Source organism: Xenopus tropicalis, chromosome 9, assembly GCF_000004195.4.
Source record: "Xenopus tropicalis strain Nigerian chromosome 9, UCB_Xtro_10.0, whole genome shotgun sequence".
Lineage (NCBI taxonomy): Eukaryota > Metazoa > Chordata > Amphibia > Anura > Pipidae > Xenopus > Xenopus tropicalis.
Window position 1 is genome coordinate 3,795,647 of NC_030685.2, and position 17,052 is coordinate 3,812,698.

Below are 17,052 nucleotides of genomic sequence, written 5' to 3' on the forward strand. Positions count from 1 at the left end.
AGCCCTTATACACATAGATAGACACACTGACACACACACACACAGATTAGATGTTGGGTCAGGGAGAAGCCCTTATACACATAGATAGACACACTGACACACACACACAGATTAGATGTTGGGTCAGGGAGAAGCCCTTATACACATAGATAGACACACTGACACACACACACACACAGATTAGATGTTGGGTCAGGGAGAAGCCCTTATACTCATAGATAGACACACTGACACACACACACACAGATTAGATGTTGGGTCAGGGAGAAGCCCTTATACTCATAGATAGACACACTGACACACACACAGATTAGATGTTGGGTCAGGGAGAAGCCCTTATACACATAGATAGACACACTGACACACACACACACAGATTAGATGTTGGGTCAGGGAGAAGCCCTTATACACATAGATAGACACACTGACACACACACACACAGATTAGATGTTGGGTCAGGGAGAAGCCCTTATACACATAGATAGACACACTGACACACACACACACAGATTAGATGTTGGGTCAGGGAGAAGCCCTTATACACATAGATAGACACACTGACACACACACACAGATTATCTATGTGTATAAGGGCTTCTCCCTGACCCAACATCTAATCTGTGTGTGTGTGTGTCAGTGTGTCTATCTATGTGTATAAGGGCTTCTCCCTGACCCAACATCTAATCTGTGTGTGTGTCAGTGTGTCTATCTATGTGTATAAGGGCTTCTCCCTGACCCAACATCTAATCTGTGTGTGTGTCAGTGTGTCTATCTATGTGTATAAGGGCTTCTCCCTGACCCAACATCTAATCTGTGTGTGTGTGTGTGTGTCAGTGTGTCTATCTATGTGTATAAGGGCTTCTCCCTGACCCAACATCTAATCTGTGTGTGTGTGTGTCAGTGTGTCTATCTATGTGTATAAGGGCTTCTCCCTGACCCAACATCTAATCTGTGTGTGTGTCAGTGTGTCTATCTATGTGTATAAGGGCTTCTCCTGACCCAACATCTAATCTGTGTGTGTGTGTGTGTGTCAGTGTGTCTATCTATGTGTATAAGGGCTTCTCCCTGACCCAACATCTAATCTGTGTGTGTGTGTGTCAGTGTGTCTATCTATGTGTATAAGGGCTTCTCCCTGACCCAACATCTAATCTGTGTGTGTGTCAGTGTGTCTATCTATGTGTATAAGGGCTTCTCCCTGACCCAACATCTAATCTGTGTGTGTGTGTGTCAGTGTGTCTATCTATGTGTATAAGGGCTTCTCCCTGACCCAACATCTAATCTGTGTGTGTGTGTCAGTGTGTCTATCTATGTGTATAAGGGCTTCTCCCTGACCCAACATCTAGACACACACACACACACAGATTAGATGTTGGGTCAGGGAGAAGCCCTTATACACATAGATAGACACACTGACACACACACACACAGATTAGATGTTGGGTCAGGGAGAAGCCCTTATACACATAGATAGACACACTGACACACACACAGATTAGATGTTGGGTCAGGGAGAAGCCCTTATACACATAGATAGACACACTGACACACACACACACAGATTAGATGTTGGGTCAGGGAGAAGCCCTTATACACATAGATAGACACACTGACACACACACACACAGATTAGATGTTGGGTCAGGGAGAAGTCCTGGGAAGACTGATCCCTATAGAACAGATCCTGTGGGCACATTATAAAGAATTCTGTATTTGCTGTCTCTGGGCCGGATAATCTGAATAAAATCGCTTCATCTCTGGAAAAGAACCGTGATTGTTTCCTTTTACCTGCGGTAAATATTGGCATCTCCAGTACATTTATAATAATATGCTACATATAGATATATGAGAGAAGTCTATACTCCATTTTGGTGCGGTGACAAGTGACCAGAAGAAGCGCGGGGGATTTGTGAGCCAAGAGTCTGTAGAGAAGCGCTGGGAGGCAGTGTGGGGCCCTAGGGCTGGGGCCTGGGGATCTGTCACCCTAAAAGGGTTGGTAAGAAGTTGGCACTTTTTTATATACAATGGCTTCAGTTAGTGATAATAGCACAAAGGGGGAATGGTCAGCACCTGGTTGGTTATTTATATTAATAATCATGGGGGACCATATGAAATCCCACAAGAATGTAAAAATTCATGGGATTTAGTCAGGTTGTCCACGCCCCCTGCAGACTCATATAGTGTCTAGCAAGGAGGTGTGGCTTCCTCTTCCAGTGCAAAGCTCCACTGAGCCTGGGAGCAGAACTAGGCCCCAGTCCAGCCATCCTGCCCCAGAGTGTTACCTTCCACCCTGGAGAAGTCGGGGACAGGGCCCCGGGAACAAGGGATAGTAAGAAATAGCGACATTGCCATAGCACTCTGTAGGAGAGTGAGGTACCGTATATACTCTAGTATAAACCGATCTGAATATAAGCCGAGGTACCTAATTTTACCTAAGAAAACTGGAAAAACGTATTGACTCGAGTATAAGCCTAGGGTGGGAAATGCAGCTGCTACTGCTAAGTTTTAATAATCAAAATAAATTCCGATAAAATGACATTAATTGAGGCATCAGTGGGGTCTATGTTTTTCAATATTTATTTAAAACAAAAACAGTAAACTAGCTCTGTAAGTGGAGAAGAGGGTCAACAAAAACAATATGAGTGCTACCCCACGCTTATTGCACATTGGCAAACTGGCAGCAGACCCGGTCCCAGAGGATATGTAAGGGGAAATAAGTATTGCTAGTGGGAGCCTAGGTCAGGGCACTGGGGGGTCTGGTTGTGGGTGGCCTAATTTGCTCACAAAGTACAGAGGGTGCTAGTTTGGAGGGGCCCGTGGCACCCGACTTGAGTATAAGCCGAGGGACTATTTTCAGCACATTTTGGGTGCTGAAAAACTAGGCTTATACTTGAGTATATACAGTAGTCAGATTTAGCTAGCAAGAGCAGCTGCACCAGGATAATAGCTCTGAAAGTACCTTCCATCCGGCAATGTTGCCGCAGCAGTAGGGCCACGGAGTAGGGGTAGGAGACAGGCCAGAATAATCCCTGATCAGCCTGAGGACTGAGGTACCTATACAGACTATTTCCATAGGGGGGCCAAGCTGCCCCGGTGCATTTACCCTGCCCAGACTCTAAAGGAGGTGGGATAAACCGGCGGCATCCTCTCTTGTTCCTCAGAGTACTGCTACCTATTACCATCTAGGCCCTTACCTTCCCCACCCTCGGCTGAGGTCGGCTATACGGGTGGACACCATATTTTTTTCCCTTCTGTGCAATTGCCTGATATCTCCTTTGTGTCAGTATTGCTATAAACCCTGCTCATTGATTGTCTCTGACAATAAAACGGTTCTATTGTTTAACTGCAAGAACCTTCTGGCGCCCATTTGTTATGCTGCACTGCACACAGTCACAGTGGGGGGTAGTTGCACTACACCGTAGCTCCGTTTGGTCCCTTCCACTTTGTGACGGCCCATCCTGAAGGATTGAGTCGTGTGTACCCCTTGCTCTAAACCTACACTAGCCGTGCTGTTGGCTTGGTTACAGCTAATAAGGGGTTACAGAGGTATGAAATGGATTCAGAATATTGCATTAACCCCAGGCATGATATACATATGGGCATGTTAGACTACAACTCCCAGCAGCCCCAAGGCACCCTGAGAGTTCTAGTTTAGGGAGGAAGTGCAGCAGCGAATGGCAGCCCCCACATCACATGACAAAAAGGGGACAAAAAGATTTGGCGCCCACTTCTGTGACCACGCCCCAATTACCACACCCCATTAAAAAAAAAACTCCTTTTATAAAGATGAAATGGCGGGATCAGACGCAAATGTGCTATACCCTCATACTGTACTACCTAAGGGAAACAATATAGCAACTCCTACATATAAATACAAATATAGAGAGAAGGCAGTCAGTTATAACTATGTATCAGCTTTGCCCCCCATACACAGTAGCCCCCCATATACAGTACCCCCATACACAGTAGCCCCTATACCCAGTAGCCCCCATACACAGTAGCCCCTATACCCAGTAGCCCCTATACCCAGTAGCCCCCATACACAGTAGCCCCTATACCCAGTAGCCCCTATACACAGTACCCCCATACACAGTACCCCCATACACAGTACCCCCATACACAGTACCCCCATACACAGTAGCCCCTATACACAGTAGCCCCTATACACAGTAGCCCCCATACACAGTAGCCCCCTATACACAGTACCCCCTCGTATGCTTCTTCTCTCCTTATGCGGCAGCGACAGGCCCTTTTATAAGGTTGCGCCCCGTGCGTAATGATGTCACACCCACAGGCGCAACCTTATAAAAGGGCCTGTCGCCGCCGCATAAGGAGAGAAGACGCAGGAGAAGTCGGAACGTCCGGCAATGCGGGACATTCATGGAACTATCCGGGACAGCGGGATGCGCAATAAAAATCAGGACTGTGCCGAGAAAAGCGGGAAGGGGGTGTGCTGTTACAGTTTTCCATGTTCCACTAGCCTGAATCCATACCTTGGTGCATTTGTACTGAAAACCTGCCTGAGCTGTAGCCTGTTAGCCCAGTGTGGCAGAAACACCATCAGCCTGGCAACCCTGAAGGGGTTAATATCATGAAAAGCTCAGTTATTCTTACACTTACACAACTATCTGTGAGTTTTCCCTCTGTCCCTAACTCTGCAGTCTGTGAGTTTTCCCTCTGTCCCTAACTCTGCAGTCTGTGAGTTTTCCCTCTGTCCCTAACTCTGCAGTCTGTGAGTTTTCCCTCTGTCCCTAACTCTGCAGTCTGTGAGTTTTCCCTCTGTCCCTAACTCTGCAGTCTGTGAGTTTTCCCTCTGTCCCTAACTCTGCAGTCTGTGAGTTTTCCCTCTGTCCCTAACTCTGCAGTCTGTGAGTTTTCCCTCTGTCCCTAACTCTGCAGTCTGTGAGTTTTCCCTCTGTCCCTAACTCTGCAGTCTGTGAGTTTTCCCTCTGTCCCTAACTCTGCAGTCTGTGAGTTTTCCCTCTGTCCCTAACTCTGCAGTCTGTGAGTTTTCCCTCTGTCCCTAACTCTGCAGTCTGTGAGTTTTCCCTCTGTCCCTAACTCTGCAGTCTGTGAGTTTTCCCTCTGTCCCTAACTCTGTGTCCCGCCCTTGTGCTCACTGATCCAATCATTCTTCTCTGCCGCTCTCTGTCCCGCCCACATTCCCCTCCCAGCCAATGAGTGAGTGTCCCAGCTCCTCAGTTCCCTCCCTCACAGCTACAGGCAGCAGAGCAGTGTGGGAAAGAGGTGAGTAAGGGAGCGGGGCTGCACTAATGGTGGCACTAAAGGAGCAGTGTTACCTTGTTGTTCCCAACACATGAGCTGATTCCCAGGGACACTTTGCTACTGAGTCAGTGCAGTTTCTGTGGCAGCTCCAAGCCCAACCCACCCACCATAAGTGAATTCCTCTCCCATTTGGTACCAAGGCCCCCCTGCAGCCTGAGGGGAAGCACTGAGGGGCCCATTCTTGGCAGGAAAGGGAAAGTGTTGATTGGCAGACATTGCATCATTAGAGGGAAGTTTAACAGGGGATTGTGGGATTGGTAGTTCAGCCCATGGCTAGACTAGTTATTCTATTCCCTGCTTGGAATTGTTTTGGGGGATATTGCTGGGAATAATCCCCTATAGAAACGTGTAAGTGCTTAATTCCACTTCCAGGCCCCTCCCTCCCACAAGGAGCCAATGGGAATGTGGGAGGAAGCGAGTGACCCAGTGATGGGGAAGAAGGATAAAAATGAGGAGCGGAAGGAGAGAATCCTGAATCTCACACTGGAGATTATCTATCTGCTGACTGGAGAGGTGAGGGGGGCACTGTGAGTGGCACAGTGAGAAGAGACTGTCTGTCTGTACAAAGGGGGTCTCTCTGCTGCGTTACACACTCATCATTCTCTCTCCCTCTCAATACATAGGGCTACGTCATCCCTAAGAAGAAGAGCCCAACTGTGGGTTTGGGGGCCCTGCATGCCCCTGGCTCCGTCATACAGAAGGAAAATGACAAGAAGATCCTGGAACTCATCTCCAACATCATCCAGCTGCTGACTGGAGAGGTGGGTGCGGCCCCCCAATCCCCCCTTATTGTTTAGTAACAGTGTATGATAATCCCTTTCTCTGGCTGGGGGATGACTGTAACATTGTGTGTGCCAGGTTGCCATAAGGTGTGAGGATGTTTCCATCTATTTTTCCTTGGAGGAGTGGGAGTATATAAAAGGAAACCAGGCCCTTTACAGGGAAGGGATAAAGGAGGAGGAGGAGCCCCAGCAGCTCCGCCCACTGGGTGAGTAATGGTTTCTATCATATACAGAGCATAGAATGCAGGATATCAGGCCGTTTAAGAGGCACATGGAAAGTCAGTAGTAACATATATTTAGTCATGTCTCTTCTGTGCCCGACTTAAATAAACAACTAGCAGGGAGGTACATTTATTTAGCACAAAGGGTTAAACTTGGTGCAACTGCTGGGGGGGGAGGAGCTATAGAGGGGCCTGTAGGACACTGACTGATAAGCAGCTGCAATAGATGTTTATGGAAGGGGACTTTAGGGTCCCAGTGATGTTGCGGGGGGGGGGGGGGGGGACCAATAATCAGTCATTCCCTTGCTAAAAAGTTCAAATAGATCCTGATACAAACAGCTGCCGTTACTCTATAATAATCAGTTCATATAAATAGTTCCATTAATTAATGTGCTAATAAGTCAGTCACTTCATTGGGGGGCAGTGGAGTTTGCCCTGAGTTTAAATGACTTTAATGACTTGAACCTTCCTTATTTTATTTTTCATAATGACAAAATCCAAGTTATTTCCCTCAGATATATCTCTGATCTCTATCCTTCCCTTTAGCAGCCTGTGAGTATAAAGATGGGAGCGATGTTACAGCACATACGGAAGCAACTTTATGTTGTAATAATGATGGGAATCTCACAAACCCTGATGTTTCTCCAGCGGAACAGCCCCCACCGGCCAATGGGATTAAAGAGGAAGAGGCTTCATGTAAAGGGGGAAACCAATCAGATTGCAGCATTAATCCCCTTACAGAACAGATACAGGGAACAGACACACCTACTCCTATCATGGGGTGCAGCCTGAATAACAGCTCGGCAGTTAATTATGCATCAAATGATGTGAAGGAGGAGTTAATTTCTTCATGGGAAGGGGGAAACCAATCAGATTGCAGCATTAATCCCCTTACAGAACAGATACAGGGAACAAATACTCCTATCATGGGGAGCAGCCAGAATACCTTACAAATGACGGGTAATAATCATGATGAAAATTCCCACCAATCTCCACATAAATCTCACATAACAAAAAATACATTACGTAGGAAATACAGCTGCAATGAGTGTCAGATACATTTTAGTAATAAGAGAGATTTTCATAAACACCGGAGAACCCACAAAGGAGAGAAACTTTTTCCTTGTTCTGAATGTGGAAAATGTTTCTCAAGAAAATTTTATCGTGATCTTCATCAAAGGACTCACACAGGGGAGAAACCATTTTCTTGTGTAGAATGTGGGAAATGTTTTTTAAGAAAACATCATCTACATAGTCATCAAATGACTCACAAAGTGGAGAAGCCATTTTCATGTTCTGAATGTGGGAAATGTTTTTCAACACAATCCCACCTTAAAATTCATTATAGAACCCACACAGGGGAGAAACCATTTTCATGTTCTGAATGTGGGAAATGTTTTTTAGACCAATGCAACCTGAAAATTCATTATAGAACCCACACAGGGGAGAAACCATTTTCTTGTTCTGAATGTGGGAAATGTTTTTCACAGCAATACCAACTTAAAATTCATTATAAAACCCATACAGGGGAGAAACCATTTTCATGTTCTAAATGTGGGAAATGTTTTTCACGGCAATCCCACCTTAAAATTCATTATAAAACCCACACAGGGGAGAAACCATTTTCATGTTCTGAATGTGGGAAATGTTTTTTAGACCAATTCAACCTGAAAATTCATTATAGAACCCACACAGGGGAGAAGCCATTTTCTTGTTCTGAATGTGGGAAATGTTTTTCACGGCAATACCAACTTAAAATTCATTATAAAACCCACACAGGGGAGAAACCATTTTCATGTTCTAAATGTGGGAAATGTTTTTCACAGCAATCCCAACTTAAAATTCATTATAAAACCCACACAGGGGAGAAACCAGTTTCTTGTTCCGAATGTGGGAAGTGTTTTTCAAACAAATTTGAGCTTGATCGTCATCAAAGGACCCACACAGGGGAGAAACCATTTTTATGTTCTGAATGTGGGAAATGTTTTTCACAGCAATCCCACCTTAAAATTCATTATACAACCCACACAGGGGAGAAACCATTTTCTTGTTCTGAATGTGGGAAATGTTTTTCAAGAAAATCTCATCTAGATCGTCATCAAAGGACTCACACAGGGGAGAAGCCATTTTTTGTTCTGAATGAGGGAAATGATTTGCATGGAACAGTCGTCTAAAAATACTTTCACAATGAGGAAAACCGTAAACTCGTTATACAAAGGAAGCATCAGGCAAACATTCTCTTTCAAGCAGATTCCATCTTAATATATGTTTCAGTATTTACAGAGAGGAACACATTTGTGCCCCATAAAATATTTCCTTCCCTCCTTACAAGATTTATCTGGAATGGGAAAAACCCCAGATTGAAATATAATCAACTTATTTTACCAAAAGAAAAAGGAGACAGAGGCTTACCCGACGCATACCTTTATTGTGTATCCGTACATCTAACTCGAATCCTTGAAAAACATAGAAAAGATTGGTGTATATTAGAACAATTATTTTCGCCGATTCCCTTAGAAAATACCCTGTGGATTGAAAATGGGACCATCATAGGAGAATTAAAACGACATCCGTTGATACAAGCCACTTTAAAAATATGGCAAAGAAACAAAGATACTTACATGCTTACCAAATCCCCTTTCGTATTACAACCTCTTATACTGAACCCAAATTTCACCTCAGGACTAGAAAAGGGATCTTTTGATAGATGGGCAGTTTGGGATAATAGACAGACTAGGATAAGCGATTTCCTCAAAGAGAATAGGATGGTGCCGATGGCGGAGATACAAAAAAGATGGGGTCCACACCCAAGAGATAATTGGAATTATAACCAACTCCATCACTATCTACAAATTAATAAATCCAAACAGTGGAATAGACCTCTAACTACTTGGGAACAATTACTAGCCGAACCAAAAATACTGGATAAACCTCTATCCAAATTATACAGATTTCTTTTAAACTCCATATCCCCACCGCCAAGACCATTCTGTCACTCTTGGGAAAAAGAACTCAATATCAACCTACCTGACAAAGCTTGGTCTAGAATATTTAGCACTATGAATAAATCCTCTAGGGCATCTAGAACAAATGAAGCCATATACAAATTAATTACCAGATGGCATTACACACCAGCAAAATTAAAGAGAATGTACCCTAATACCTCAGATACCTGCTGGAGATGTAATAGCCACATTGGCACACATACACATATTTGGTTAAGATGTCCGGTGCTACAACAGTTTTGGTCAGACATATTACACACTATAAATAAAGTTACAGATTTTAACTTTACCATAGAAGAACCGGCCCCAATACTACTGAATATATATCCAGGTAAAAATGTTCTAGTATCAGATCCACTTACCCTTCACCTATTGCAATCAGCCAAATCCCTAATCCCAAGAAAGTGGAAATCCACAGAGGCACCCACCTTTACCGAATGGCTAAATAACACAAATGACATTAGACAAATGGAGGAAATAACATGTATGATACATAATAAAAGTGCACACTACTGGAATATTTGGACACCGTGGTTAAATTTTCTAGATTCCTTATAATGGTTAATCTCGGTCATTCAGATTAGCTCCTGACTTTACAGAAAATTACATATAGAACTCTTACTGTATAAATGAAAACGTAGATATGACTTGTTGAATGCTATTGCTAAAAACTCAATTGTTAGAAACGAAAAAGATGTATAATAACATTGTTCCCTTCCCCATACCCTCCCCTTTTCCTTCTGTACCCTTTCCCGTATACAAAATTGGAAAATAAAGAATTGAAAAAAAAAGAGAATCGTAAAGACTCCTGATGGGCACTGGGCAATTCTGAGACTGGGGGGGCACCAAAGCAGAATGCACCATAAGTACCTTCCCCCGGCACTGGCTCTGCATTGGGAACTGAGGAGCCCTCTGGGATATATCTCCCCCTCCCCCCAACAGATAATATTCTGGGTTTTATTGAACAAGAAGGGACATATTCCAAGGGGTACGAGCCCCCCAGGGTATCACTTGGGCAGATGCTGTTCCCTAATGCTCACACAGTAGGTAACATAATGGGGATATACCCAGCTGGGAATGACTTGCCGGGTAAATAGGCTCTTACTGGGTAAATATAAAGCCTATAACATCATCTTGTCATTATTAACCCAATGTCATTTCCAATGGGGCATTTGTTGAGATGAAAGGAAAGGGGGTTACACCATTATCCTATAAAGGGTCTCTTTACATTAAATCTGTTTTGTGAAAAGCCTTTGTGTCAGTCCGATTTATTGGTGCAATTTATATTTGTTTTCGCGGTTGTTAATAAGACAATGAATATATATTGTTTATAATTACCCAGTAGTAGAACATTGTACCACGGGAGCCATAGAGCAGAAAGGGAAAATGTGGCCCCGTGATACTGTGGGGGGGATGTAACGGAGCCCTTTGATCATAGAGACGTTGATGTTGCTGTAAGAGAAAACGTTTATTGATAACACATATATGGAGAAGTGCGCATAGACAGTCACTTCTAACCTGTTCCTGGAGAGAGTGGGGCTTTTATAGGGTTTCCTGATGGGACAAAAAGGAGCCCCTACTAATGAGAGGGGAGGGGCTTGGCCAAGGAGCCTTACAGCCTACAGCTAAAAACCATGAAAATATATTTGTTATTATTGTCTGGGCAGGATTTCCCTTTGGAATAATAGGGAGTCACTACCTCTTACAGGATCAGTGGTGGAACTTGTGCCCAAAGAAGTGGAGTTTGCAGCCACAGTAACGTCACACACCAAATGGACTATATATGCAATATATGATTACACAAATACGGGGATTATGGAAAACCGTCACATACAGTCACATATGCAGGAATATGTGTGGGGACTGTGCATACATACCTGCAAGTGTAGGATATTAATATCATTTAATTGTATGAATGTACATAGGGCACAAGATATCTGTATAGATTTACACAGTGAGTCAGATGGTAATTAAGTGGATAAGTTGGGAATGCTGTGAGGTGCATTTGCACATCTCAAAGTTTTTCAGCCTAAACCCCCCCTTACCTGGAAAATAACCCCCACAAACTATGTATTTCTTAAAGGAGACATATTGGATAAATGGGAAACCCCCTAACCCTGTAGGCAATTATGAATAATATCCGGTGCTGGTTTCCCTTTGGGCTAAACATTAACCCTATCTGTAACAATGGCCCCTTTATTGGAGCTCCCTATAGATCCTCTCAGGTCCCTGTCTGGGTTTCACATGAGGGGTGGGCGTGTCCTAACGGTCCCTGCCAGAAGCACAGTAGGAGGGGGAAAGCCAATCACAGCCCTGCACTCACACAAGCGCAGACAGGCTTCAGTTCCCTATCAGGTCAGCCTAGCTGCTGATTGGTTCCTATCCTACAGTGCAGGGTACGGAGGGCCGCCGGCTCCCCAGCTCATCCAGAGAATTCAGCCAGCAGGAAGTGGCACAGATGGGCGGGGCTAGTGGGGTTTGGGGGAATTTCTCAATAAATCAGTCAGAAACACAACTTTAAGCACAATCCTTCTATATCTAGAGGAGTATAATTCCCTGGTACATTCATCATTTATATAGGATATGTCTCCTTTAAAAATACACACTTTTAGCTATTCAGAGATTTCTATTCTTGATTTCTACATGCAAAATTGTTGACGTAGTTCCTTGAACAATCTGGGCTTTAGTTTGAAAACAGATCCGAAGTTACATTTCCCCCCTAAATCTTCAGGGCAAAAACTTGCTCAATATCAATTAGTTCCCCTGAATACAATGATACCCCATATGTGTGGTTGGGCATAAAGACGCGGCCACCAAAAACACAAAAATGCATAATATTGGGGCTGCGCTCTATGCACTACTTGCAGTTTTTTTATCGAACTCCCACAAACTATATTCTTCCGGAAAGCGTACACCTTGTAAGTACTATTACCCCAAATAAACCTTAATTGTATTTTACTCACCCTATTCAATTCTTTGATTTCCTGAGGTGTTAGGGTACCAGTGTTTTGCTTCTTCCTACACTACTATAGAAATGACAACATTTGCACCACATTTATAAGGATATTTGCCAAGTAATTAAGCCCATCAATGATGCAAGTGTCTTAAAGATTAGAGATGTAGGGGCCAACAATAAAGCTCGGGGCATTAGCAGCAGAGATAAAATCATGGGCAGCGTAAGTTTGGTCAGTTTAGAGATGTAGGGGCCGACAATAAAGCTCGGGGCATTAGCAGCAGAGATAAAATCATGGGCAGCGTAAGTTTGATCAGGTTAGAGATGTAGGGGCCGACAATAAAGCTCGGGGCATTAGCAGCAGAGATAAAATCATGGGCAGCGTAAGTCTGATCAGTTTAGAGATGTAGGGGCCGACAATAAAGCTCGGGGCATTAGCAGCAGAGATAAAATCATGGGCAGCGTAAGTTTGATCAGTTTAGAGATGTAGGGGCCGACAATAAAGCTCGAGGCATTAGCAGCAGAGATAAAATCACGGGCAGCGTAAGTTTGAACAGGTTAGAGATGTAGGGGCCGACAATAAAGGTCGGGGCATTATCAGCAGAGTTAAAATCATGGGCAGCGTAAGTTTGATCAGTTTAGAGATGTAGGGGCTGGCAATAAAGCTCGGGGCATTAGCAGCAGAGATAAAATCATGGGCAGCATAAGTTTGATCAGTTTAGAGATGTAGGGGCCGACAATAAAGCTCGGGGCATTAGCAGCAGAGATAAAATCATGGGCAGCGTAAGTTTGATCAGTTTAGAGATGTAGGGGCCGACAATAAAGCTCGAGGCATTAGCAGCAGAGATAAAATCATGGGCAGCGTAAGTTTGATCAGGTTAGAGATGTAGGGGCCGACAATAAAGCTCGGGGCATTAGCCGCAGAGATAATGTCATGGGCAGCGTAAGTTTGATCAGGTTAGAGATGTAGGGGCCGACAATAAAGCTCGGGGCATTAGCAGCAGAGAGAAAATCATGGGCAGCGTAAGTCTGATCAGTTTAGAGATGTAGGGGCCGACAATAAAGCTCGGGGCATTAGCAGCAGAGATAAAATCATGTCTCTGGTGCGGGGCGGAGTAACCCTAGCATGGGGCGGAGTGTCCCTAGCGCAGGGCGGAGTGTCCCTAGCGCGGGGCGGAGTGTCCCTAGCGCGGGGCGGAGTGTCCCTAGTGCGGGGCGGAGTGTCCCTAGTGCGGGGCCGAGTATCCCTAGTGCGGGGCGGAGTGTCCCTAGCGCGGGGTCGAGTGTCCCTAGCGCGGGGCCGAGTATCCCTAGTGCGGGGCTGAGTATCCCTAGATCATATGGCTCTTACATGCCCCTATAGCTAAACCTATACATATTGGGCATCAAACTGTTCAGGGGGCCCCTGGCGTTCATATTTAGGGGGGTTTATCTGGTTACTTTATGACCTGTAGGAGATAACATACTATAGACTGGAAGCTTTGAAGCAATTTTTTAAAAAATTCACAAATTTTGATAAAAACCAAATGACTCGAATTATAACGACAGGCATATGAAAAGTGGGTCTGGGAACCGCATCATCGAGCCGATGCGATCCCCAATCCGACTAGATTTTCTAACCTGCCCAATTGAGATCTGGATGATTTCAGGCCAGATATCGGTCGGGCAGGCCCGTCAGTAGTGCCCATACATGGGCCGATTAGCTGCCGAATCTGTCTATCGGCAGCTAGAATCGTCCGGTGTATGGGGACCTTAAGGCTCCTTGGCCAAGCCCCTCCCCTCTCATTAGTAGGGGCTCCTTTTTGTCCCATCAGGAAACCCTATAAAAGCCCCACTCTCTCCAGGAACAGGTTAGAAGTGACTGTCTATGCGCACTTCTCCATATATGTGTTATCAATAAACGTTTTCTCTTACAGCAACATCAACGTCTCTATGATCAAAGGGCTCCGTTACATCCCCCCCACAGTATCACGGGGCCACATTTTCCCTTTCTGCTCTATGGCTCCCGTGGTACAATGTTCTACTACTGGGTAATTATAAACAATATATATTCACTGTCTTATTATTAACAACCACGATAACAAATATAAATTGCACCAATAAACCGGACTGACACAAAGGCTTTTCACAAAACTGATTTAATGTAAAGAGACCCTTTATAGGATAATGGTGTAACCCCCTTTCCTTTCATCTCAACAAATGCCCCATTGGAAATGACATTGGGTTAATAATGACAAGATGATGTTATAGGCTTTATATTTACCCAGTAAGAGCCTATGTACCCGGCAAGTCATTCCCAGCTGGGTATATCCCCATTATGTTACCTACTGTGTGAGCATTAGGGAACAGCATCTGCCCAAGTGATACCCTGGGGGGCTCGTACCCCTTGGAATATGTCCCTTCTGGTTCAATAAAACCCAGAATATTATCTGTTGGGGGAGGGGGAGATATATCCCAGAGGGCTCCTCAGTTCCCAATGCAGAGCCAGTGCCGGGGGAAGGTACTTATGGTGCATTCTGCTTTGGTGCCCCCCAGTCTCAGAATTGCCCAGTGCCCATCAGGAGTCTTTAGGATTCTCTTCAGGAAATATTTTATGGGGCACAAATGTGTTCCTCTCTGTAAATACTGAAACATATATTAAGATGGAATCTGCTTGAAAGAGAATGTTTGCCTGATGCTTCCTTTGTATAACGAGTTTACGGTTTTCCTCATTGTAAAAGTATTTTTAGACTACTGTTCAATGCAATTCATTTTTCTCATTTAGAATGAGAAAATGGCTTTTCCCTTGTGTGAGTACTTTGATGACGATCTAGATGAGATTTTCTTGAAAAACATTTCCCACATTCAGAACAAGAAAATGGTTTCTCCCCGGTGTGGGTTCTATAATGAATTTTCAGGTTGGATTGGTCTAAAAAACATTTCCCACATTCAGAACATGAAAATGGTTTCTCCCCTGTGTGGGTTCTATAATGAATTTTAAGGTGGGATTGTGTTGAAAAACATTTCCCACATTTAGAACATGAAAATGGTTTCTCCCCTGTGTGGGTTCTATAATGAATTTTAAGGTGGGATTGTGTTGAAATACATTTCCCACATTCAGAACATGAAAATGGTTTCTCCCCCGTATGAATCCTTTGATGACGATCAAGCTCAGATTCAACTGAAAAACATTTCCCACATTCAAAACAAGAAAATGGTTTTTCCCCTGTGTGGGTTCTATAATGAATTTTAAGGTGGGATTGCCGTGAAAAACATTTCCCACATTCAGAACAAGAAAATGGTTTCTCCCCTGTGTGAGTCATTTGATGACGATCAAGCTCAGAATAGTTTGAAAAACATTTCTCACATTCAACACAAGAAAATGGTTTCTTCCCTGTGTGAGTCATTTGATGACGATCAAGCTCAGAATAGTTTGAAAAACATTTCCCACATTCAACACAAGAAAATGGTTTCTCCCCTGTGTGAGTCCTTTGATGACGATCAAGATGATATTTGCTTGAAAAACATTTCCCACATTCACAACAAGAAAATGGTTTCTCCCCTGTGTGAGTCCTTTGATGACGATTGAGTTGAGATCGGTTTGAAAAACATTTCCCACAATCAGAACAAGGAAAAAGTTTCTCTCTTTTGTGGGTTCTCTGGTGTTTATGAAAGTCTCTCTTATTACTAAAATGTTTCTGACTCTCATTGCAGCTGTATTTCCTACGTAATGTATTTTTTGTTATGTGAGATTTTTGTGGAGATTGGTGGGAATTTTCATCATCAGTATTCTGGCTGCACCCCATGATAAGAGTAGGTGTGTTTATTCCCTGTATCTGTTCTGTAAGGGGATTAATGCTGCAATCTGATTGGTTTCCCCCTTCCCATGAAAAAATTAACTCCTCCTTCACATCATTTGATGCATAATTAACTGCCGAGCTGCTATCTAGGCTGCTCCCCATGATAGGAGTAGGTGTGTCTGTTCCCTGTATCTGTTCTGTAAGGGGATTAATGCTGCAATCTGATTGGTTTCCCCCTTCCCATGAAGCCGCCTCCTCTTTAATCCCATTGGCCGGTGGGGGCTGTTCCGCTGGAGAAACATCAGGGTTTGTGAGATTCCCATCATTATTACAACATAAAGTTGCTTCCGTATGTGCTGTAACATCGCTCCCATCTTTATACTCACAGGCTGCTAAAGGGAAGGATAGAGATCAGAGATATATCTGAGGGAAATAACTTGGATTTTGGCATTATTTGTTTTAGGGAAATCATTTCATGAAAGATTCGGCCGAATACCAGATCCTAATAAAATACGGAAGGTTCAAAGAGAACGGGGGGTTTTCAACAAAAAGTCACGTGATTTAAGGACTGGGATTGGGTTCCGCCAGGAGCATGGATTGGGCCGAATCCGAATCCTGCTGAAAAGGCCAATCCTGGCCGAATCCCAAACCCAATCCTGGATTCAGTGAGTCCCTAATTATTCTGCCAATAAGCAAATAGAGTTACAGGACAAGCGCTACAGTCATTAAAGGGTTTGACTAACGACTGTGAAATATAACAGAGAAACTAACGGTAACATTTACATAACTGCCAAATCAAGCAATAAGGGGCAGGTAGGGGGGGAGGGGTTAAACTTAGGGCACTGACCCCCAATGAAGTTTGTTGTACGGGAGATTGCCACCTAGCAACAGCTAATGGGTTTGGCTGCAGCCTCCCGAAGATACGCTGGGAAAATGTATTTTACCCCTACAGCCATGTTTCTGCTTGTGCCTTTAATATGTGGGAGCAAATACAGGTCTGCTCAGTGCTGATTGGACAGTACAGAGCA

The 17,052-nt window shown here is 44.1% G+C and overlaps 3 protein-coding genes across 3 annotated transcripts in view; 1 reads left to right on the forward strand and 2 right to left on the reverse strand.

Annotated features, from left to right (window-relative positions):
• Positions 1–8,586, forward strand: part of LOC108645272 (oocyte zinc finger protein XlCOF7.1-like) — a 40,149-nt gene extending 31,563 nt beyond the window's left edge. The window contains exon 6 of the mRNA XM_031892988.1: positions 7,377–8,586. Within this exon, the coding sequence (XP_031748848.1) occupies positions 7,377–8,461 (1,085 nt within the window). The 3' untranslated portion in view covers positions 8,462–8,586. The remainder of the gene's footprint in view (positions 1–7,376) is intronic.
• h2ac14 (H2A clustered histone 14) overlaps positions 1–17,052 on the reverse strand; it is a 1,193,713-nt gene that overhangs the window by 737,046 nt on the left and 439,615 nt on the right.
• LOC100488817 (gastrula zinc finger protein XlCGF66.1-like) overlaps positions 14,846–17,052 on the reverse strand; it is a 41,811-nt gene continuing 39,604 nt past the window's right edge. Inside the window, exon 5 of the mRNA XM_031893017.1 lies at positions 14,846–16,413. Coding sequence (XP_031748877.1) covers positions 15,002–16,413 — 1,412 coding nt within the window. The 3' untranslated portion in view covers positions 14,846–15,001. The remainder of the gene's footprint in view (positions 16,414–17,052) is intronic.